Source organism: Paramisgurnus dabryanus, chromosome 19, assembly GCF_030506205.2.
Source record: "Paramisgurnus dabryanus chromosome 19, PD_genome_1.1, whole genome shotgun sequence".
Taxonomy (NCBI): Eukaryota; Metazoa; Chordata; class Actinopteri; order Cypriniformes; family Cobitidae; genus Paramisgurnus; species Paramisgurnus dabryanus.
The window spans coordinates 9393819-9416731 of record NC_133355.1 but is presented as its reverse complement, the minus strand read 5'-3'; the positions used below and the strand labels follow the sequence as shown (position 1 = coordinate 9416731).

At 36.7% G+C, this 22913-nt stretch overlaps 3 protein-coding genes across 5 annotated transcripts; 2 read left to right on the top strand and 1 right to left on the bottom strand.

The window, feature by feature from the left end:
- Positions 1-1772: 1772 nt before the first annotated feature.
- On the bottom strand, positions 1773-5069 carry necap1 (NECAP endocytosis associated 1). The gene is made up of 8 exons (XM_065287944.1): positions 4844-5069; positions 4007-4107; positions 3633-3737; positions 3421-3502; positions 3154-3262; positions 2932-3070; positions 2642-2735; positions 1773-2524 (listed from the first exon to the last, which is right to left on the bottom strand). Exons 1-8 carry the CDS (start codon positions 4936-4938, stop codon positions 2464-2466), a joined length of 786 nt encoding a protein of 261 aa, XP_065144016.1. The 5' UTR covers positions 4939-5069; the 3' UTR covers positions 1773-2463.
- A 529-nt stretch (positions 5070-5598) lies between these two features.
- Positions 5599-13498, top strand: epn1b (epsin 1b). Of its 2 annotated transcripts, none has more exons than XM_065287938.1 (10): positions 5599-5722; positions 6644-6744; positions 6915-7004; positions 7170-7325; positions 8032-8160; positions 8256-8376; positions 8961-9127; positions 9218-9737; positions 9824-9964; positions 11631-13498. In XM_065287938.1, the coding sequence occupies exons 3-10, from the start codon at positions 6936-6938 to the stop codon at positions 11789-11791; spliced, it is 1464 nt and encodes a 487-aa protein (XP_065144010.1). In that variant the 5' UTR covers positions 5599-5722; positions 6644-6744; positions 6915-6935; the 3' UTR covers positions 11792-13498. The 2 variants fall into 2 exon arrangements, with proteins under 2 accessions (XP_065144010.1, XP_065144011.1); XM_065287939.2 differs by having other exon boundaries at positions 5605-5722; positions 6658-6744.
- A 1664-nt stretch (positions 13499-15162) lies between these two features.
- Positions 15163-22420, top strand: LOC135777572 (germ cell-specific gene 1-like protein). 2 transcript variants are annotated; one of them, XM_065287936.1, is made up of 8 exons: positions 15163-15481; positions 15709-16069; positions 16374-16595; positions 17910-18110; positions 19976-20023; positions 20100-20258; positions 20362-20473; positions 21120-22420. In XM_065287936.1, the coding sequence occupies exons 3-8, from the start codon at positions 16400-16402 to the stop codon at positions 21523-21525; spliced, it is 1122 nt and encodes a 373-aa protein (XP_065144008.1). In that variant the 5' UTR covers positions 15163-15481; positions 15709-16069; positions 16374-16399; the 3' UTR covers positions 21526-22420. The 2 variants fall into 2 exon arrangements, with proteins under 2 accessions (XP_065144008.1, XP_065144007.1); XM_065287935.1 differs by having other exon boundaries at positions 15163-16069.
- The last annotated feature ends 493 nt before the right edge of the window (positions 22421-22913 follow it).

Sequence of the window (22913 nt, the reverse complement as noted above, 5' to 3'; positions counted from 1 at the left end):
CGTAATTCTTACCGTTGTTTTAAAGGCTAAACACGAATGATTGTTGGCTGCCAACAAAATAAATGTGACCGTCTTATTAAAAATTGTGTCAAATTTATTTTTGTTCATATCTTTAATATTGTTTGAATAAGGTCACGTCAAAGATTAAAATCATAATGAAATGAATGGATAAAATCAGACTTTGATTTTCATTATCTCAGAATTTGATTTTGAAACTGTGGTATGGTTATTACAGACTGGGTCACATATAAAAAAAGTTTTGTCATAATTGTGCTGCTTTTTCTCAAATATTTAGACATTTGTATCCATTTATAATTGAACTTTTTTTAGAAAATGGCTGGATGAATGAATACAGTGTGGATACCTGTCTATTATAGACAGATATATAAACAATATCCACTTCATATATAGACAAAATAGTATTAAAATATTTGCCTGCAAACTTATTTTTAGCAAGTGTTACAACTAACCCCCTGCCTGTTACAATTAACCCCACCTATGGGGTAAGTTGTAACGTTTGAACTTCTGTCACGTTTGGTGTAATTGTCCAAGAATGGTAACTACTAGAAACAAACTTCAAATGTTCATTTGTAGCAGAGATGTGTTTTGCTTGTGTAAAAATATAATTAAAATCAAATATGTTTTGAATGATTGAGCCAAAACCAAAAAAAACTTTGCTGCCTTAAAATTTTTTGTTAAATCAACTCAGATTTACAAGTCATGTCAACAGAAATTAGTTGTCACAACTTGTAAAATATAGTTGAGAAAAGTCAACTTAAATTTATAAGTTATAACAACTCACCTGTAGTTATAACAACTCATCTCTAGTCAAGATAAATAATAGCAAGTTGAAATTACTAGTAAATCCGAGTTGATTCAACAAAAATTTTTAAGGCAGCAAAGTATTTTTTACAGTGTATGAATTAAGTTAAAGGTTTTCTTCAGCCAAAATCTCTATGTCCTTTTCAGACAGATGGACTGTGTTTTTAATTGTGTTATAACACACACTCTCAGAAATAAAGCTATAAAAGTTGTCACTGGGTCGGTACCTTTAAAAGGTCCTAATATGTACCATTTTGGTACAGATATGTAGCTTTGAAGTACCAGTATGTACCTCTAAGGTACTAATGTGTACCTTTGAGGTACCAATATGCACCTATTTGTTACAAAGGTGTACTTTTTGAAAAGGTACCACCCCGTGACAACGTTTTTTTTTTTTGAAGAAAAAAAATTCATGACTAACTTTTAAGACTTGTCTTAAAGTTTTATGCAACCGGCCGCAAGATCAAGGTCTCCATTTAAATAGATTTACACTAATTTCATAACTTAAAGTTCATACTAGGGTATGTGAGACTTAACAACATTTAACGAAAGCCAAACAACCAACTCATTACAACCAGGGGAAATACAACAGACATGTAACAGGTCAGAAACTAAAGCAGGTGTGTGCATGTCACAAAAACTACTGAGTGAAAGAGACCTCTGCTGACCAGATTAAGAAGTACAGGATGTATTAATGACACTTTTAAGTTTAACAAAACGGCAAACATATGTTTTAAGGAAACTTAAAAAACAAAATATACTTAATTTGAGAAAGCAAATCATAATGCAAAATTCCCAGTGCTTTCATATCTTCATCCTGACTGCCGAGAACTGGTTATTGCTTTTTGTGAAACCTATACGTCACAAATTAATTAAGCACTTCAATAGGTCTCTAGATTGCAAGAAACTACTGACAACTAAGAACAATAAATGTACAGAGGAGACATGTGTAAGGTTTAAGCAAAAGACTTCAAGTAATGCATCTTGTAGTTCTTTTGGAGTATTTTATTTGTTTAACACATATATGACTATTTATTAGTCAATTAAATGACAGCACGGATATGTGATGAATACTTAAGACATAGCGCTGTATTTTAATAACACTTTATTACACTAAATTGTGGCCTTATTTATCAATACGTTTATATTACTTAATTTAAACTGTACAGTTTTTATATATTCTTATGCTATACAACATGTCAAGCTGTAGATGTATCCAGACCTCATTCAATTTCACATTTTTAATCTAGCTCCCCCTTCATTTTTAAACACCCAAGCACACACACAAATATTCACTCTTCCAAAGACGAACACATGTTATGACAACAAAGTGAACACAACACTGAGGACAATTACAGATACTGAATCGGTTGTCAAAAACAAAACGCTACCGAAATGTTTCACGCATACAATTTCCATGAGATTGCTGCTTGTTTTTATATAAACTTTTCCATAATTTGGTTGATTTGTTCAATAACGCCAACAGAATTCCTCCCTGCTATGCTCTGCTTCTATTAGCAGATGACAAAACCAAAAGCTTTACATACAGCCTGTGTCTAATTTTCAGGCATTATCTTAAAATTGCATTGGTTCAGATGAAAGAATAGGAACAATAATAGGATGAAAGACAATGAAGCGGTCTTAGAACTGCACCCAGTTCCCAGACGAAGGTTCCTGACGTGCTGCTGAAGGAGGGACAGAGCTAAAGAAGGAAAGAAGGAAAGAAATAAATAACGAAAAGAAAGAAAGAAAGAAAGAAAGTTATCAGTACAGCAAGATGGGTCACAACCAGAAATTAAGAGAAATAATAATGCGTTACCTTGCAGAGCTTGAGAAGTCACCCCAAAGGTCAGAGCTGGGGTTCGACTGAACCACTGTATTAGAGTTACTGCTGTCCAATTCCAATAAACATCCTATGAGCAGGACAAGAAGATGTGACCAAGTATATAAAGAGAAAAACATTGCTATTAAGGTTATATATTTTTATGAGAGTGCATTTAGAGAATAGGTTTTAATTTTACCAAAAATATTTTATATTCCAAATAATATTTGGTATATTCATATTTGATATGATATACAAGCAGTCAGTAAAAAAGATAAATAGTTTACCTGTTTGTGCTCCTCCTGTGGACTGTACCGAATTGTGATTGGAGGAAGGAGGAGGGGCTATCTTTCCCCCTGGAGGAGGGGGGAGGAGCCCTAATCCACCTGAACTCTGAGGGCGGGGCTTGTCCCTCTTTTTACCTTGCTAAAGAAAAAAAAATGTAACACCTGTGCTCTATTTTTTATCCATCGCAAAATGTGCTAAGTAGGAAGCAGCTTTTGTTTTACCCCGATATTCAGTGTGATGGTCTGTCCCTCTTTGAAGCCCAGATCCAGTTTGGGTCCAGAGTCTACCGCCTGAGAATTTTTGCTTATTTCCAACTCCTGTTTCACCCACCTTATAGAAAGAATGTAAGAAAACAATAATAAAATAACAGTAGAATAAACCAACTGTGTATGTTGAATACTATTAATGCATGCAACACAATCTCAAGCAATGCAAATTATTTGTACATGTAGTAATAAACTTCCATATTGTTTCTGATAGAGACTCACTTGAAATGATCCTGCAGGGCAACATTAAAGTCAAATGAATCCCCTCTGTCTCCGAATCCAACTCCGATGAATGCACTTCGACCTAAAGATCAACCAGAATGGATAATGCGGTCAATAGCTTTTAACATCATTGCATAGGTAAAGTGTTTGTTTGAAAGCATTTCTTCTTAAGCGTTGTAAAAACAATATACACTTAGACATGTTATACATACCGCTGTCATCCTGTATTCGGAGAACAAAATAGCGGCTGGAGTCACTGACGGTCTCCACAGTGATTCCAGGGTATTCCTTAACTGGTGCTTGAGCAAAGAGTTCACCTAAATATAAAAAAAAACTGTTTTACTGGTCACGTACACACATCCATACACAGTACGACAATTTCATCCACACGGTTTAATATATAGATTTGTAATAAATAAAAAAAACGAACTAATACAAATAGAAACAATACACACAAAAAAAGTCAAATATAAACGGCTGGATTCGTCCTGTTTTGACCCAACGCTGGGTTGAAAATAACCAGCAGATATTCATAAACATCCAATACAATTCTGATGTTTTTTCCAGTCTATAACACTACTCAAACCTGAGACTTTGTCCTCCAGTTTGATATAAGCCACTTTTCCCTTTGCTGTAATGCGCAAACGGCCCGTCCAGTCTGGAGTATCCAGCTTCCAGTCAGCAGCCCTGAAATGACCACAACATCAATGTAAACTTATTTCAAGAGTTTTAACTTAGATAAAATAGACTCTGGCTTTTTTTAGATTTATGAGTCTTGAGCTTAACAATAATAAACAGATAAAGCAAAATAAGTTATTCTTATAATGTTATAATTAATCAGATTTATGTATTCTCCTATGGCATTGAAGAACGGCTGCTCCAATTTTGTCATGTGGGGGTACAGACGAGACATCTATAGCTTGAATTTTCAACCTTGTTGTATATTAAGGATTTTATAAAAATCTAGCAACATTCCTTGAAATTTCAGGGAAAACAGACGGGATTTTACAAATGTTTGCATCTCTTTACACCCTAACAATTTAACAACCGAAAGATGGTCTATATATACCAATACCATACCAAAAAATGACATGTGCATAAGGATTATTGAGGACCATGTAGCAGTTGTATATTCATATTTATTTATGAACATCAAGTCGTAAGCTTGTAGTCAAACAGGCCAAGCGCGAATATATAAAATCACCGGATGTTTTTTCTCTCATATCAGCAGTTTAAACGATGAACCAATAAAAAAACATCGCATACAGTACCAATCCCTGAAATTATTATTCACGATTAACGCATACACCTCTCTACGTACTAGCAGTAAGACTGACATATCAAATAAACTATAGAATATTTACAATCATTATGCAGCACAGACACCTGACATGGCCTCGGGCCCGCGCATCCTTTTATTTACCTGTATCCGCGGTTCGACGCCCTCGGTGGGATGCGATAAACATTGACATCTGGTTTTACGCACAAAATCGACTCGTATTCCCCCTCGGACGCCATCTTGAACCGATTTCAATCGATGTTAGTAATATTTCTGTCTTCATCCAATTTGTTATTGCGGGCCAGCCGCTTCTACGGGCACCGGAGAGTCCGTGACGTTACTGAGTCTGACGCCTCGAGCTGGAGAATCACGCGTCATCAGATCTGAGGATAAATGGATCGACTCACAGTCGCCGAAATCAAGCTCAGATCATCTGCAACCATGATGTAGGGATTAGCGAATGTGTCATCGCCTGTTCGCGTCCGTTTGGACCTTTATTTTATCATAGGCAATTCCTTACATTGATCAAATAAACTTTGAAAACATTGCAACTATTTCCCTTTACCTTTTTTTATTTATTTATTTATTTCGTTCTCATTCTCTTATTTCCCTGTTTATTAATTTATATATTTTTTTAAATGTTAATATTTGCTTTTAATTAAGATTAATAAAAATGAAAATATCTATACAAAAAATACTATGATAAAGGATTTGAATTCATGGCAACTTATATAGTGTAAATTCCTAATTTATGTTGAAAATAATTGTTAAATCATTGCGTTTTCCATTTTAGTGAAATTCGACGTAAACGCATAGGAACGCCCACTACATTAATATTCATTATTTATTGTTGGACAGTTCTGGTCAACGCGTTCCGATTGCCACGCCCACGTAATTAATATTCAACAGAGAGGCTTGCACCGAGCTTGTTTTTTGACAGGTAGCCGTAAACGGAAGCGGAAATTTCCTCCGCTGCTCTCTGGAAAAGCCTCTGATCCTTCATCCCGTCCATCCTCCCATAAGGTTGGTATATTCAGCATATTTTTCGCCTGTAATTGTTATTTAGAAATTATGTCGCAGAGTGCACACAAGAGGCGATGCTCCATGTAAATTCTCACGCACAATCTTTAGCCTGATATATTTTTGTGTTAAAGGCGATGCCTCCCTATTCAGCAAACCAGTATCAGCTGCTGCAGGTGTCAGATTGCAGTCAGGGCTCGATCGGACATCACTGATGCATCAGTTTTCCTTATCTCAGCTGATTTATAGTGTATTACAGTGTACCTGTTCGTTTTAGGTGTTCTTTTCGTGATTGCCAAGAACAAGGGGAATTTGGTATCTGTAGCATTGTTGATGTACCTGTCTGTGAAGTAAATAAGCCATCATTTGTACTGCAGCAATATTTGGCAAATATGCACAGTGCAGATTGAATTTGTTGCTGAAAATAGCGTAAAGCATTATTATGTTGATGTTTCTATTCTAAAAAAAAACCAACATGAATAATACAACAGTATAGTGTACTGTGGAAAATTATAGTTATTTTGTTAATGCATACTACAGGACTATTAACAAAAGTAAATTGATAACCTGTAGTAAATGTTAAGATTGCTGTTAAAAAGCACAATAGTATCTAACAGTTTTATGTGGTAATAACTGCTTTAAAACTTTTTTGCTTTACATATACATACGACAATTTGAGCCCCCCCCAACCCTCTACAACTGTCTTTACGTTTGAAGCAAGCAGAATTGAAATAATTGTTTTACACAATAATATTTTAAATACCTTATCTTGACATTGTACTTTTTTTTTTAATATTTTTTAATAAAATTGGGGGGCGGACCTCAGGTTGGGAACCACTGTACTAGAGTTTACCATACATTCAATCATATTTCTTCACATTAGAAGTTATGCCTGTTTTTAAACAGCTCCCATAATTGTTACAGGGTTTTGTTTATAGGCCACCATTAAGAGCACATGGGCTGAGGTGCCTGTCTGTGTCTGAGAAAATCCGTCAACAGCCATTCATAAATCTGTTATTTAGCAGGTAAGAAGGTTGTTTGTTTTACATTTGTTGTACAGTGTAATACAAGTGCAGCAATATAACATATTCTGAATAGCTTTTTGCGTGCCATTTACATCCTTGCATGTGTTGCAGTTGCATATTTGGTGCATGAGTTTTTCAAATATCAAAACTGATCTCTTTATCTTGGCTAGGTCACAGACAAAACTGCCATCATGACTCACTCAATGCTGCGTCGACAATTGAAGAACCTTGTTCAGAACTTCTCTGAGGCAGAAGTCAAGGTTTCTGTTCTTTTGCATCTACTTTTAGTCCTATTCAAACAGAGTATCTATTCAAACAAGGCATCTGGGTTTAGTACAGTACAGAACATAAACATTCACATTTAGATTTTGCAGGAGAATGTAGTGCTGAGTTGACTCTTTTCTTTTTGTGGATCTGTTGTTAAGGTTCGAGAAGCGACCTCTAATGACCCCTGGGGGCCTTCTAGCTCCCAAATGGCCGATATTTCAGACCTGACGTACAATGTGGTGGCTTGCAATGAGATTTTGACAATGCTCTGGAAGCGCCTCAGTGATGACAAAAACTGGAGGCATGTGTACAAGGTGAGTAAACGAGAGAGAAGGGATGGCAGAAAGTATAAACAACTATTCTTTTTTAACAAACGAAGAGCAGTCTGAACTTCTGTTTAAGGATTCAGATTCTCAGTTTGCTTGCCTGCTCAGACTGTTTGAATATTTATAGCAAGTGATGGTTTTTGTGACTGTATTGTGCACCTGATCGTGTTTCCCGACAGTGTCTGGCTTTCTCTTGTTCGTAGGATCATTAGTACTGGCAGGATTTACGGTTCATCGTGACATTTTTTTTTCTTCAACATTTATTTATGGTGGATAGTTACTAAGTGTCTTCGGCTTTATTAATAGAGAGGGGGAGAGAGAAAGAGAGATCAAGTTACACTTCACTGTGTATTTTGTGGTGCTTGTTAAAGGAAAACACCACAGTTTTTCAATATTTTACTATGTTTTTACCTCAACTTAGATGAATTAATACATACCCATCTTTTTTCAATGCGTAGACTTTTAATCTTTGTACAACGCTTCTTAAATGTGTTAGCATTTAGCCTAGCCCCATTCATTCCTATGGCTCCAAACAAAAGTTTTATTTTGTGCCACCATACTTACTCACGTAAATACTCATGTAAGAGTCTTTAAATAGGGAAAACATGGAAGTGTTTGGTAGCTTCTAAATTCAACCATGTTTGGAGCCAAAGGAATGAATGATGAACAATGATTTGTCTTTTATTTGCAACAGTCTCTAACCCTCCTTGAATACCTGCTGAAAACCGGCTCTGAACGCGTTCCCCAGCAATGTACGGAGAATCTTCACATTCTTAAAGTTTTGACAGAATATCGCTTCACGGACAAGGATGGAAAGGACCAGGTACTATCATTTTTTATGTTTATCTACTCTCAAGTCATTACATTAATAATGATTACACAGAGATTATGGGTTGGGTAATAAAATTGTCCTTACAGGGGATAAATGTGAGAGAAAAGGCAAAGATTGTAATGCTACTGGTTGAGGATGAGGGCAAGCGAAAAGAGGAGAGAGAATTCGCGATGAAGACGAAAGACAAGCTGACAAAAGCTCCAACTGGTAAGATTTTTGTTAAGCTATAAATGCTGCTGGAGAACCTGCACAAAGTAATGTTCGGGGGTTAGGTTGAGAAATCTTGTTAAATGGACATGCTCATTTTCCAGCTCCCCTAGAGTTAAACATTTGATTTTTACTTTTTTGGAATCTATTCAGCCGATCTCCGGGTCTGGCGGTACCACATTTAGCATAGCTTATCATAATCCATTGAATCTAATTAGACCATTAGCATCACGCAAAAATAACCAAAGAGTTTGGAAATTTTTCCTATTTAAAACTTGCCTCTTATGTAATGACATCGTGTACTAAGACCGACGGAAAATGAAAAGTTGCGATTTCCAGGCCGATATGTGAGCGCGATGCTAATTGTGCTAATGCTAAAGCTCAGATTCAATGGATTATGCTAAGCTATGCTAAAAGTGTTACCGCCAGACCCGGAGATCAGCTGAATGGATTTTTAAAACAATAAAAATAAAATGTTTAACTCAAGGGGAGCTGGAAAATGAGCCTATTTTTAAAAAAGTGGAGTGTCCCTTTAAGGTCCCATCATCTCTCACAGTTTAACTCCCCATCTGTTTTTATCTCAGCATCTTCAGCTGCAGGCCCTGAAAAGGAAAAGCCAGAGATTCCTCCATACACAGGACTTCCATCTCTGGACAACATCCCTTCAGTGGCTGATCTGACCGCCGCCATGGCCAAAAAGAAGGAGGAGCAGAGACGCCTGGAGGCCGAAAGGAAAGAGGCAGAGAGACGGGTGAGAAAGACAATTACTGAACAAAACTTTATTACATTCCTGTAGTAAAGACCCATTACTATCTTGTAAATTTGTGGATTCCAACCTTAGGCAAAGGAGGGGGATACAGAGCCAGATCTTTGGGAACAAGGAGCCACAGCAGCACCTCCATCCAGTTCAGACCCCTGGGGAGCTCCATCTGATTCTTCAAATAGTGACCCATGGGGGGCGCCATCTAATGATGCCAAAGAATCTAATTCTAATGATCCTTGGGGTGGATCTGCTGATGTGAAAAACGGGTCTCCACCTGCCTCCAGTGATCCATGGGGAGGATCGTCCGGCACTGAGAAAGAGTCTCCACCCTTCTCCAATGATCCATGGGGTGACTCTGCTGGAATTTCTGAGGATAAACCTACAGCAGCAAATGATCCTTGGGGATCTCCAGACGAAGCACTAAAAGACTCTAAACCAGTAAAGTCGGATCCCTGGGGGACATCAGCAGATAGTGTGCAGGATTCAGGCAATGCAGCCTCTGATCCCTGGGGGGCGCCACTCGAAGCACCACCAGCCAGGTCTGATGATCCATTTGGTGATGGGGTGAAAGCAGATAATGACCCTTGGGGCACAGCAGGTAAGGCTGGGCTAAAGCAGTCTTCTGTCAGCATAGTGCATCATTCTTTTGTCCACTTATTTACCTAATTATTTGACCCATCTCAGTATCTTCACCCCCAACCGCAAATGACCCTTGGGGAACTCCATCAGCTCCATCAGATGCTATGACAACCAGTGACCCTTTTGGAGATGGAGGCACATCAGATCCCTGGGGAGCTCCTTCTGGGAACAATACAAACGGAACAGGTTTCTTATTTTTAAGCTTAGCTATTTTTTATGCTAGATATGCTTTCATTTATGCTTAGCTAGAATATGCTGTCATAAACTATTTACAGACTGCCCAATGCATATTGCACACACAAATGGCAAGATGTTTTCAATCGCATGGTCCAGTAAGTTTGATTTACCTTATGCCATTTCTGGATGTTTTTAATCGACTCGCTGGTAAAAATCTTGTTAGTTTCCCAGTTGGTAATGAGCACTTTTTAAAAGTCTAGTTGTTGAATTTTCAACATTTGTGCCATTAAAACTTAATATATACTGTAGATACTTATTATACATTTTTAGAAGTATTGTTGATAGGACAACAAATAAACAAGATGGCTGAGCACATGCCTCATTTTCACATATTTTAAGTCTAGTATGTTTTAATAGCAGAGACTATGGGCTCTATCTTACACCCGGCGCAATGCAGCGCAATGCGCGACGCAAGTGTCTTTCGCTAGTTTCCACCCTAATTTTCACGTTTAGCGCCGCGTTGTTTAAATAGCAAATGCATTTGCGCCCCCTTTTGCGCCCATGGGCGTTCTGGTCTAAAAACGAGGTGTGTTCAGGCGCATTGTTGGCGCGTTGCTATTTTGAGGCAACTAAAATAGACTACGCCATTGACCAACAAAAACCTGGTCTAAAGTCTAAAGTCAATGGCGCAATGTGTTTTATGTTATTTAAAGAGCGCATTAGTAAAATGCGCCTATACACGGGAGGACAACGCGGGTTTGCTTATCACAAGGTACATGAATGCGCAGCAACACAAAAATGCATTTAAATATGAAAGATTAAAGGATTGAATATAAAAGATTATAAAGAGTCTCTTGGACATAAATGAGGACTAATTATGAGACGTTAGAAGGCGCAAAGAGCTGCTTCTGCAGCCTGGTAAGTAAATAAATGCTTTGCTTTGAACAAATGCGTCTGTTTTTAAAAAAATTTTTAATGCTACCTCACGGATTTATTGTATATGATGACTCTGTAACTGTGGATATGGTGAGATGAGAAACATTTTTAAGTAATGCTTAAAAAACTCTTTGCTAAAAAAACCGCTGTCCAAAGTGCTGAAACGTGAGGGGAGCCGTTTGTAAATTCTTTATCTCCTGTTTGTTACAAATAAAGTATTTTTAGAGTACAAACCTTATCTTACATACTTGTAAATTATTTTTTGATGATATTGGATAGCCATACATTTAAAGCAATTACAAGCCTGCTTTTTACTTCCATGACTAAAAGAAAACGGGTTTTAAAGGTTTTAATAAAAAAATAACAATTTCAATACAAGTGAAAAACAACACAATTATTTAACGGATCTTCTTCCTCCGCTTAGTTTTTCAGTTTACAAAGTCCGTTATCTAAATAGGGATTAGACATAGCGCCAGCGCAACTTGCTTTTAAAGGGGATGAGAGCTAAGTCTCTCATTGGTTTACTGCACGTTACGCCCAAAATACTCCCATTACAATAGGACCTACCCTTTTCGACCATGCGCTCGGCGCAAAAACCATTTTTCCCGTCGTTAAATTAGCAAAAGTGGATTCGGACACGCCCATTTAGACGTTCCGCTGTGCGCTTTAGACAATGCGCTTAGATCGTTAAAATAGGGCCCTATATCATTGTTTTAGTCCTTATTTTTTCTATCCATAGGTGAAACTTTTGAGGAGACCAAAAAGCCAGCATCCTTTCTTGGTGAAGGTGCTTCGTTGGTGGACTTGGACTCTCTTATGTCAGTCAAGCCCAAACCCAAACTGCCCCCCCTCAATGCCATCTCCACCTCTACTCAAAAAGCCCAGGGTAAGGAGGGCTGAGAAAGAGAAAGCGAGAGAGAGAGACTTTGAGAATAAGATTGACTGAAAAGAGAGAGAGAGAATTGCTGTATATTATCTGTTTACTTTTGAGTGTTTGTGATCCAGTGTTTTTTAACGGTATAGAGTTCATATAGTCATGTGCATAGCATATCCTGTATGTAGTTGATGTAAACTCCATCTCAGCTGGTTTTTATTCTTTTTTTATCCCCACTTATGCTATATTCTTCTCTGGTCCCCCCTTCCCCATCATCCATTTTGGTTTGTATGATTTCCACTTTCATCATTCCCAGGTATTTTGACGGCTACATGCATGACCATGCCATTGGCTGGCAACATGTCCAATGCATGCAGTTCTGCTACGTGGCATTCCAACACGAATCATTTTGGTTTTGGCCCCATGACCTCTAATTACAGTGCCCTCTCACCAGCACCTCAAAACACGGCCTTCAGGATGCCTATCCCCCAAAATGCTTTTGCAACCCAGAGTACAAGCGTTTTAGGTTCATCAATGCCCAACATGAGTTTTACCACAGTTAACACTAGAATGGTTCAGCCTAGCGCTGGAGAAATGGTTCATTCACCACCTGGAATTCCTCAGAAAGCTTCTTTGGTTTCAGGCACTGGAATTGGAAAGGGGAATAATAACTTTTTTTAAGTTCTCCGATCATCTTATGCTCCCCCTTCATCAGACCCAATTTATTGTGTGCGTGTATAAGTGTGTGCAAATATTTAAATGTCATTGAGCAACAATATAATGTTAGACTTTCTTTTATGGAGAACAGCATGCAGATTCAAACCTTTTTGACCTGTTGGACAAGGAGATTGGTGCAAGCAGTTTTAATATATTTGTATATTAAAACATTCATATAGAATCCTTTTAACATGGCTTATTTGGCTAGTTAGTTGAATAAGAGATATTCTGATTAGCTTGTCACCAAACAGGTTTTGAAAAGTTGGATATGTTGTTCTGATAAATATAAGAGATGAGTAAAAAACCCCTTGTTTATTCTTAAACTTAACCAGATAAAAATGCAATATTTGATGAATTGCACGCAGGTGTGCTTTAATCAGCATTAAATATATATGCATTACCTTCAAAGATTTCCATATGCAGCCTTCTGTAGAACATATAGTTTTAGGCATATTGGAGATGGGTTTTGTAGTAATTATTATGATGATAGATGTTCTGAGTAAATGGTTTGGTTTTGTTTATTTTTTCCGTGGTCAATATCAAAACAAATCTACTTGCAGAATTCAGAAGTGACGTTCATGCACTTTTTTTATTTGATTCTTTGGTTTAATTTAATAACATTTAAGATGTTCAAGCGAAGGAAATTGAGAAAGAAAGATATTGAAATTTTGATTAAAATCATTCTTATTCTGTATAAGATAATTTAAGATGATTTTTAGCTTACATCGAATACTTTTGATTTCTGATTGTTGAAAATATATTTATTTTTAATAGTGTATTATTTATGTATTCTATTTATTTATTTATTTATGCTAATTTAATTGTTATGGAAATTACAATGAAACCTACATTCCAGAAGACAACACTTTTTTTCATTAGTATGATAAAGTTTTTCTCATTTTAGCTGTTGTAATTTTATTTTATTACAAATAAATATATTTATTCTACCATCTATGGTAAAGCTATGGTGTTAGCTGTGAAAGTGCACAATTTAAAAAATAAAGTGATAAAATCTTGTTATTTGTTGTGGTGAATTTATTATTTATTTTAAACAGATAAAGTTATCCAAAATGTTTTCTTCTAAACTTTCAAACAAGAGGAAAAAAAACTTTGCAAGACCCGACAATTTTAGCAGTGCCTTTCATACTAGGGCAATACAAATTACATTAATGGTTGGATTATCTATATTTTAGCTCAGAATTTAAACTATACTATTTACTGTTAGCACAGAAAAATAATTTGTAATTAAAAGTGTTATTTGTAATGTCTCCAAATCCATAGATATGTATATAAAGGCTAGATGGCTCGTCCGCGCTGATGGCCAATTGAGTGGAACGTCCGCATTTTGGCGGCCATCTTAGGACAGGGCGCTCGCTCACTCGTAGCATTGAGTTTTAATGATGCAGGTACTTTTAAATGACCATAACTTGCTTAATTTTTTACCGATTTTCAAACGGATTGGTTTGTTATAAACGTCAAAGATGTACCTATGACACTGAATACGTATACTAAAAATAAATAAAAAATTCATGAAACATGTTAAAGCATCCAGAATTATAGCCACGTTAATAACGTTTGTAAAAAACCAAACCGTTTGTAAATCCGTCAAGAATTCAGCAAGTTACGAGCATTTTAGTTGGCGTATGTCACTCACCTTCCGTCCACAGCAACAGGGAGCAGCACTATGGCAGCACTGACCTAAGATGGCCGCCAAGTGACGACACAGCTGACTCCGCCTTGAGCCATCTAGCCTTTATATACATATCTATGTCCAAATCTATGGGTTTTAGAAGTTTGTCGGTTCGAGACTGCGCAGAGCGATCGGGCTATCACGTCAAAATACCGCGAGATCGATTCGAAAGCTGTGTTCTCGCGGTACGTTGATGTCAATCATCGATGAAGTCAGGAAAGGTGTGGAAACAGAAACACCAGACAAAACTAGTTTGCACAGGTAAATTGTGTTATTCTGTCACGATAGTAAGCAAGCACGCTTTACCATACATTAAATGTTCAAGTCTTGTTGTTACTACTGTAGAAACTGTATTTTAGGTGGCGCGTTTCTAGCTAAGTAAGTAGTTACACAAGTGAGCTGCACGTAAAGTTTATTGAAAGACAGCAATTCTAATGTGCTCGTTAAGTTCTTTAACCTGAAAGTTTCTTTAGTTGATATTATATTTTAATGTAGTAAATGTAAATAAGAATCTTGAATTACACAGCAATTATTTTTTATTAAACTTTCAACCGCTATTCTCTTTTATTACGCTGAAAAACATGAGTGTGCAGTACAGTGTGTTCACCACTAGGGGCATCAGGAGGACGTGGAAATTAGATATACCTAGTAGGTTTAGCCTACTAGAAGTTGGGGGAGTCCAGGGTCTTCCCATGACAATATTTATAGATGAGAGTGCTTTTAGCTTGAGTGTAAGAAAAACACACTAGATAATTAATTTAGTAGACAGCTCAACTCTGCATTATTGTGATATCAGTTTGAATCTGCAACCACTGGATAAGCAGTATATATACTTTTACAGTAAAGTAAAAACCTTTAGTAAATATAAAGCTATTGTATCTTGTAAAAAAAACTAAACTGAAAATTAAAAATAGCATTTTCTGCTCCTGTTTTATTTATTTGTCTTGAGTTTTGGCTGTAGGAATATTACAATACAAGTACAAGATTGAATATCTGATGAGTTGTTAAAGACTATACAGAAAAGAAATTAACTTGACACTTTGTACATCTAAAGAGAAGAATTAATTAAACAACCTCTTCCTCAGAGGAAGGTCATAACCTGGTTGTAAGTGAAGAGAGAGTGTGAGAGAGATTTAATGGCAAAAGAGGCAGAATGGAAGGAACAGATGGACTTGGGCGGATTAAGTAAAATCTGGGTGGGTCTGATAAAAATTCACTCAAGAGGAGGAAAATGAATAAAAGAAAGACATCGAGACAGTTCAGTAATACACGTGAAACTGAAGAAATTCAGAACTGCATAGATGAAGAGGTGAGTTGCATTTTTTCATTCTACCATTATAATCACTTATCTATATCAACAAAAAAGCATTCTTTACTTCATTCATTTATGATACTGCATGGCTTATTGGAAGATTTTAATACATTTTATACATAATTTTATTAATTTAATTTAAGAAATAATAAATAACTTAAATAACAGCTGATGACTACGTAATACATCTAGGATGCCTTTAATAACACGATCTGTTTATTTAGGTGTGTGTGGAAGACTCTGCACAACGGACAAGGAGAGACAGATGTACCTTTCTTCCAGAGATTAACTGAGATCATGAAGGATTACAAAGAAATTGGAGTTGGTGATTGAGACACAGAATTAAGAAATTTACCAAAAATCTTAATCCAGCAAGAAATCAGACCAGGTGATGGGTATAGAAGAACAAGGTCTTAGCTAAGTCTGTTCATCTCTGCACTAAGCTGAATTAATATGACTTAGAAACAAATGCCGCTCGTTTTGGGTTTCTTAAATGGATGACTTCATTTATAAACCTCTAAAGGCATGAAGATCTTTGTTGACTGCCGGGCTCATCTCTGTTGACTTTCTGGAAACTTACAGAAGGTAAGTCCTGTTAAGGGTGAAACAAACTGACAGATTTAACACTTTGCTTTCCTTTTTTAAATATTTCATCTGTTTTGAACAGTTATGCATGTTTAGATGATATGATCAGTATCAGGATCAGTTTCTGTCCTTTCACATAAACTTATTCTCTCTGAATATTGATGCTGGTCTTCTGCTTCAGTTTTTGAAGTTTAGCGATCTAAAAATTCTCTTGCAAAACTGCCTACATCTCTTCCTCCCCTCACATTTGTTAAGTCTGTAGGTGGAACTGCTCACGGTGCTTTTTCATTAATTCTTTCTGTAGCATCAGGTTAACAGCATCTTTCCGGCATGCTGGAGCAGTTGTCTCGGAAGAAACGTTCCCTCCTGTCCCTCTCACTGACCTCGCTTGCCCTGGCGCTCTCTGTCTTGGCTTTCTGCACCTCGTACTGGTGCGTGGGAACGCACAAAGTGGTCAAACCTCTCTGTCTGTCACCTGTCAAATTGAAGAACTGCGGACAGAACGACAGCCAGCCTTACACAACAGGTAAGCAACTGGTACAAAGTTTTTTTGATTAGAAACTTAAAATTATAATTATTTGTATTCTACTTACAAACTTAAGTAATTTATGCTTTACATTTTAGGTACTGTTTTTGTATATACTGAATGCTAAATAAATAAGCTTTCCATTGATATATAGTGTGTTGTTATAGGACAATATTTGTCAATATATGGAATCTGAGGGTGCAAAAAAATCTAAATATTTAAAAAATTGCCTTTAAAGTTGTCCAAATAAAGTCATTGGCAACACATATTACTTATGATAAAATAATTTGTTTATGTATTTATGGTAGTAAATCTACAGAATATCTTTATGAAACATGATCTTTACTTAATAACCTAATGATTTTCGATAATTTTGACTCATACAATGTAATGTATTGTCTATTACTACAAATATACCCATGCAACTTATGGCTGGTTTTGTGATCCAGGGTTACATTTTTATTAACTATAAAACTTCTATTTAATAAGTAAACTATGTTCGAACCCTTATAATAGCCTTTGAATTATATAATTAAGGTTAAATGATGATTGAAACAGAGATAATGATGTCAAAATAATGATGTCACCATTTTTACAGTGCAAAACACAAGACTGCAACTCATAAGTGGTCCTTACTTTCCTGTTTGGAGTTTGTGGAATGATCAGAGAGGGATTTGTGATTTTGTCTAAGACAAAAAAGTCAAGATCTAAACCTGATTTGAAGCACATAAAATGTGTCACATAAAGCTCTGACCATATTCATGACAAAAATCCAAAATCTGAATCATGCTGTTTTTGCTAAACACATGCACCTATCACTTAACACAACTTTTTCACATGCTAATATACAGATTATTATGTTTTCCTTCATGAAACAATACCTTGGAAAACACCTACTGCACTTTTAAATTCTTAAAATATGAGCGATTACAGGACAATACTTGCAGTGATATAATCATCCAGGACAAACCTCGATTTAAACCCTCCATATACTACAATGAGACAGATTAACACTAAATCTATAGATTTCCATTCAGACTGTTGTCGAGGTAACACAGTGTTCAAAATGAAAGATTTAGGTGAACACCAAATAATTCATGAGATTAAAATTGAGCTTTTATCCTGGACAATGTCAGCTGTGATGTCAAACATAATCGAAAATCTGTTTGTCTCCTTCAGTGTCCCTTTCTTTGCACTTTTGTCAGTATGTGTTTATAACCGTAAATAATGATATGTGTGTATACGATGAATAAGAGACCTTTGTTTTCTTCATTACTTTTCTTTCATTCCAGTATATTATCTCTCTGTTTACAGAAGCCCCAACCATAGACCCAAAAAAAGGGGATTTCAACGTGACAATGTCCCCCACGCAGATAGAGGAGCTGGCCCGTATAAAAGCCCAAAATCTGGCAAATGCAGTTCACTACATCTGGGAGACAGGAGAGGACAAATACATGCTGCGTTATTTCCATACCGGATTCTGGCTTTCCTGTGAAAAGCACAATGATGGTAAAGGTAAGAACCTGTGGTTCTGATTAAATACTACTGTCTGATATCTGTCAACTCACAATTTTATATATGTGACCCTGGACCACAAAATCATGCAGTCATAGGTAGCACAGGTATATGTAGCAAAAGCCATAAATACATTTTATCGTGTAGGTCAAATTATCAAGTTTTTTTATGACAAAATCATTAGGATATTAAGTAAAGATCACGTTCCATGAAGATATTTTGTACATTTCCTACTGTAAATATATAAAAAATGTATTAATCATTATTAATATGTGTTACGTAGGACTTTATTTGGACAACTTTAAAGCCAATTTTCTCAATCTTTAAAAGTTGCTGCACCCTGAGATAGTGATGTAGTACTCGAGTCCGGTTTCGGACCGATTTCTGCTTTCTCGGACTTGTCTCGAACTCGTTCCTACAAAGACTCGGTCTGGACTCGGTCTCGGACCACAGTGAGAGGAGATGGACTCGAGTCCTCGAGACCAAAGCATTTTTAATGTTCATATAAAAAACCACATAACAATAATAATAAAATGCAATGTTGACGGGCATTATTTGAAAATGACCTCCCATGGTGCAATGCAAAGATACTGCCATCAGAGCCGTTTATTTATCTCTAGAAAAATAGGCAGAAGATGATGCATGTGGTAGGGATTTTTTTAATGATAGTAAAAGCATAGTCCATATTAAGATGTTAAGACTTATTTATTTATTTATGCTAATTTAATTGTTATGGAAATTACAATGAAACCTACATTCCAGAAGACAACACTTTTTTTCATTAGTATGATAAAGTTTTTCTCATTTTAGCTGTTGTAATTTTATTTTATTACAAATAAATATATTTATTCTACCATCTATGGTAAAGCTATGGTGTTAGCTGTGAAAGTGCACAATTTAAAAAATAAAGTGATAAAATCTTGTTATTTGTTGTGGTGAATTTATTATTTATTTTAAACAGATAAACTTATCCAAAATGATTTCTTCTAAACTTTCAAACAAGAGGAAAAAAAACTTTGCAAGACCCCGACCGACAATTTTAGCAGTGCCTTTCATACTAGGGCAATACAAATTACATTAATGGTTGGATTATCTATATTTTAGCTCAGAATTTAAACTATACTAAGACTGCTCCTCTAACCAATTCCCAATCTAGCTTAGTCTGTAGGCCTAACTGTTGGTTATTAACTGGGGTGATATTAAATCATAAAGATAAAAACTGGCATGTTTTTATGGTCTTGGTCTCAACTCGGTCTCGACTCCTAAAGGACCCGTTCTCGACTCAGACTTGCTTCCTAAAAGACTTGATCTTGACTCAGACTCCACTGTATTTGAAAACCAACTGCTCGGCATAGGCGGTCTCGTCCTTATCCCTACCCTGAGAGTCCAGATTTTCAAATTGTTGTCTCTCTGCCAATATTGCCCTATCAAACCATACAGTACATTAATGGAAAGCGTATTTATTGAGATGATGCATAAATCTCAATTTAATAAATGACACTTATGACTAGTTGTGTGGTCCAGAGACACATATTAGTATATATTTGTCGCTTTTTTAATTCCAGTGCATTAAAATAATAATAAACAACCGGCAAAGCTGCTCTTGACACTGTCCTGATTCAGCCCCTTTAAATCCTGCTGTGGCCTTTCTCTCCCAATTTGTCCACTATGGGGTCACTCGAGTCCTCAGCATCTGCTACTGTCTTACACACCTCACAGAGAACACAGTTAAAAGTTATATAACTTTTCTCACTTTTATCAAATGAGAATGATCACAGAAGGTTTTGTCTTAAAAAACAGGTCTTTACTCAGCTATATTGAAATTCTTTTACAAAGATTATAATCATGATTCACTTAATTTCCAGGTGAAAAATGTCGGAGCTTCATTGAGCTGACCCCAGGAGAAACACAAGGTGAGATTTTCATGAGCTATACATCAAATTACAGAGCTCTGAGCGGTTGACTAATGCCCTGATTCACATCCTGTAGGAGTTCTGTGGCTTTCTGTGATATCTGAATTTGCGTACATCGGCCTGCTGGCGTTGGGCTTCTTAATGATGTGGGTGGAACTGCTTCTTCTGTGTCTGAATAAGGAGATGTATGCCCTCAAGATCAACGCTTTCGCTGCCATTTGTACCGTACTGTCCGGTAGCTTCTTTTTTTTAAGAGCTGTAATAGTTTATTTCTTGGTTCTCCGGAAAATAGTGTGGTTCTGATCCATATTTGACAAAGATCAACTTGTACTTTTTAGGCCTGATGGGAATGGTGGCACATATGATGTATACAACCGTGTTTCAGATGACTGTGAGCATTGGCCCTAAAGACTGGAGACCTCAGACGTGGGACTATGGCTGGTCATTTGCGTGAGTTCTCCTATGTTTCTTCAGTCTTAAAATGAAGGTGCTAAAGGACGGCTTAGAAACCATTCCTGGCTATATGGTATCATAAAGAACCTTTAACATGCAAAACCTTTATGTTGCACTAAACATCGGAGCTGCTGGTGTAGTAGGCAGTGACCCGACACATAGAGCAGTCACACTTTTGACTCCCCAAGTTCGAGTCCTGGCTTGGCGTCTTTTGCTGGTCATGTTCCCATCTCCAACCTGTAGTTTCTATCCTCTCCGTACATTACTGTCTGTCAATAGGCTTTATGCCCAGCTGCACTACTTCCTGAACTTCAGCCAGCTCCTTGTTTCCTGTCTGCCATTATTGGACAAACTGATTAATCCAGGTGTGTCTGATTATTGTTGTTGTGACTACTGAGGTCAGGCACACCTGGATAAATCAGTTTGTTTGTGACTACTGAGGTCAGGCACACCTGGATTAATCAGTTTGTCCAATAATGGCAGACAGGAAACAAGGAGCTGGCTGAAGTTCAGGAAGTAGTGCAGCTGGGTATAAAGCCTATTAAAGGTGAAAAATGCCAACTTTAAAAAAGTTAACTTAAAAGTTTAGTTTAATTTGCAATTAAAACTATTGTATTACAGTTAGTTTGTGTTTCTTCTACAGTTTGGCGTGGATCTCCTTTAGTTGTTGTATGGCAGCCGCCGTATTCACCCTAAACTCTTACACCAAAACCCTAATCGAAATGAGGCACCGTGCCCGGATCCGCCTGGAGGAGGCCCGCGCCACCAACCATGCCCCACCGTATGATGAGGTCATCACGGCGGGTGGTGGGAGCCTGTATTCGGTCAGCCGTCTGGTTCAACAGTGCCACAAGGGTGCACTCATGGACACCATGTGGCCCCTCAGTGAGGAAGTGCCTGATGGGCCTATGCCAACTGCAAATCCCCATGGTCTGGTACTGATGGGGGGATGTAGAACAAAGGGGTGTGAGGACTATGAGGAAGACCTGGATGAAATGGATGAAGTGTCGGATAGGGAAGAGAGAGGAGGGGCGGATGAAATGTGCTAGGGTGATGAATGAGAAACTGGCACGTGACAGGACAGAAATGATACAAGATTCTGGTATGAGCGACAGATGAACACAAAAAACACTCATGATCTTAAAAATATTGTCTTGTTACAGATCAATTGTGCATTCATACCAAACAGATCCTAATAAACATCTTGGAGTTGTCCTTATCGTCATATACATCAATGGCTTTTATGGATATATGTTTTGTTAAGTGTTATTTCTACACTGTAGCTTTAACAAAAGAAACTTTTGGCTTTTCTTGAACACAGCTTTACACCAGTGGTTGACCCATTGTTGCTGTTTCAGATGTTCATAAAATTGTCCCTAGCTGTCATTGGGGCTGTACCCTTTCAAAAAGTACAATTATACATGAAGAAATTATAATAGTACCTCAGAGGTACATATTGGTACCAAAGAGCGCATAGCAGTACCTCAAAAGTACATATTGGTGCCATATACATATCTGACCCTTTTTATTGCCCAAGTAAACTCTAGGGACAATTTTTTGACCATTTGTTGTTTAAATTAAAACATTTTTTTGACAGTCAGTGTTTACATTTTTGAGATAATATCAGCCTACAAATGGTTCACTTTTAGTTGTTCCTGAATGATCTGCTGGGATGACAAAATGTATTTTATCACTAAAATAATAATGAAACACTTTCATTTGCTGGTCTAAGCTGGTCTTCTCAGCAGGAATATTAAGAATTTGTATGTATATATTATGTACACTGATGTATAATAGTCTTAATGGTCAGATCTGTGGTGAATCGTTTTATAATCTGTATACATTGGTAAATACAGTATGATGTATTCTCCCATGTTTTAAAGTGCTATATAAATGTGTCTTTTTCAAAAAAATGATTGTCCTCTTTTGCTTGGCATTTTTCTCTTTTACCACAACTTTATTAAATCTTAAAATAAATGTTTTTTTATTAATCAAATCAATTCATTCATTGTTTCTTTCTGCTGACATGTCAACTGTAACAAAATACTGCTTTGCATTTAAAATAATGATCCAACTATGGGATTTACATAGAAGCTAAAGAGGTCTTATCTATAGTTGAAGCCTGATTTATCCAGTTTATCTGGAAAGGACATTTGGGTCACGTCTCGCTCTTTGGGTCGATATGCACTGTAAAAAAATTCCGTAGAAATTGCAGCTGGGTTGCCGGTAATTTACCGTAGATTTACATTTATGTTATTTACTGGCAAGAGTTTGTTCAAAGTTAAATGAACATTAAACATTTACAAGTATTTGTCTTTACAGAGTAAAACTAAAAAAACAGCATCAAGCAAAACATTCTGGGAAACAAAATCTGAAGCAAAAAACAGAAAAACGTTGATGATGATTTCTGATTCCCAGAATGCTTTGCATGAGGCTG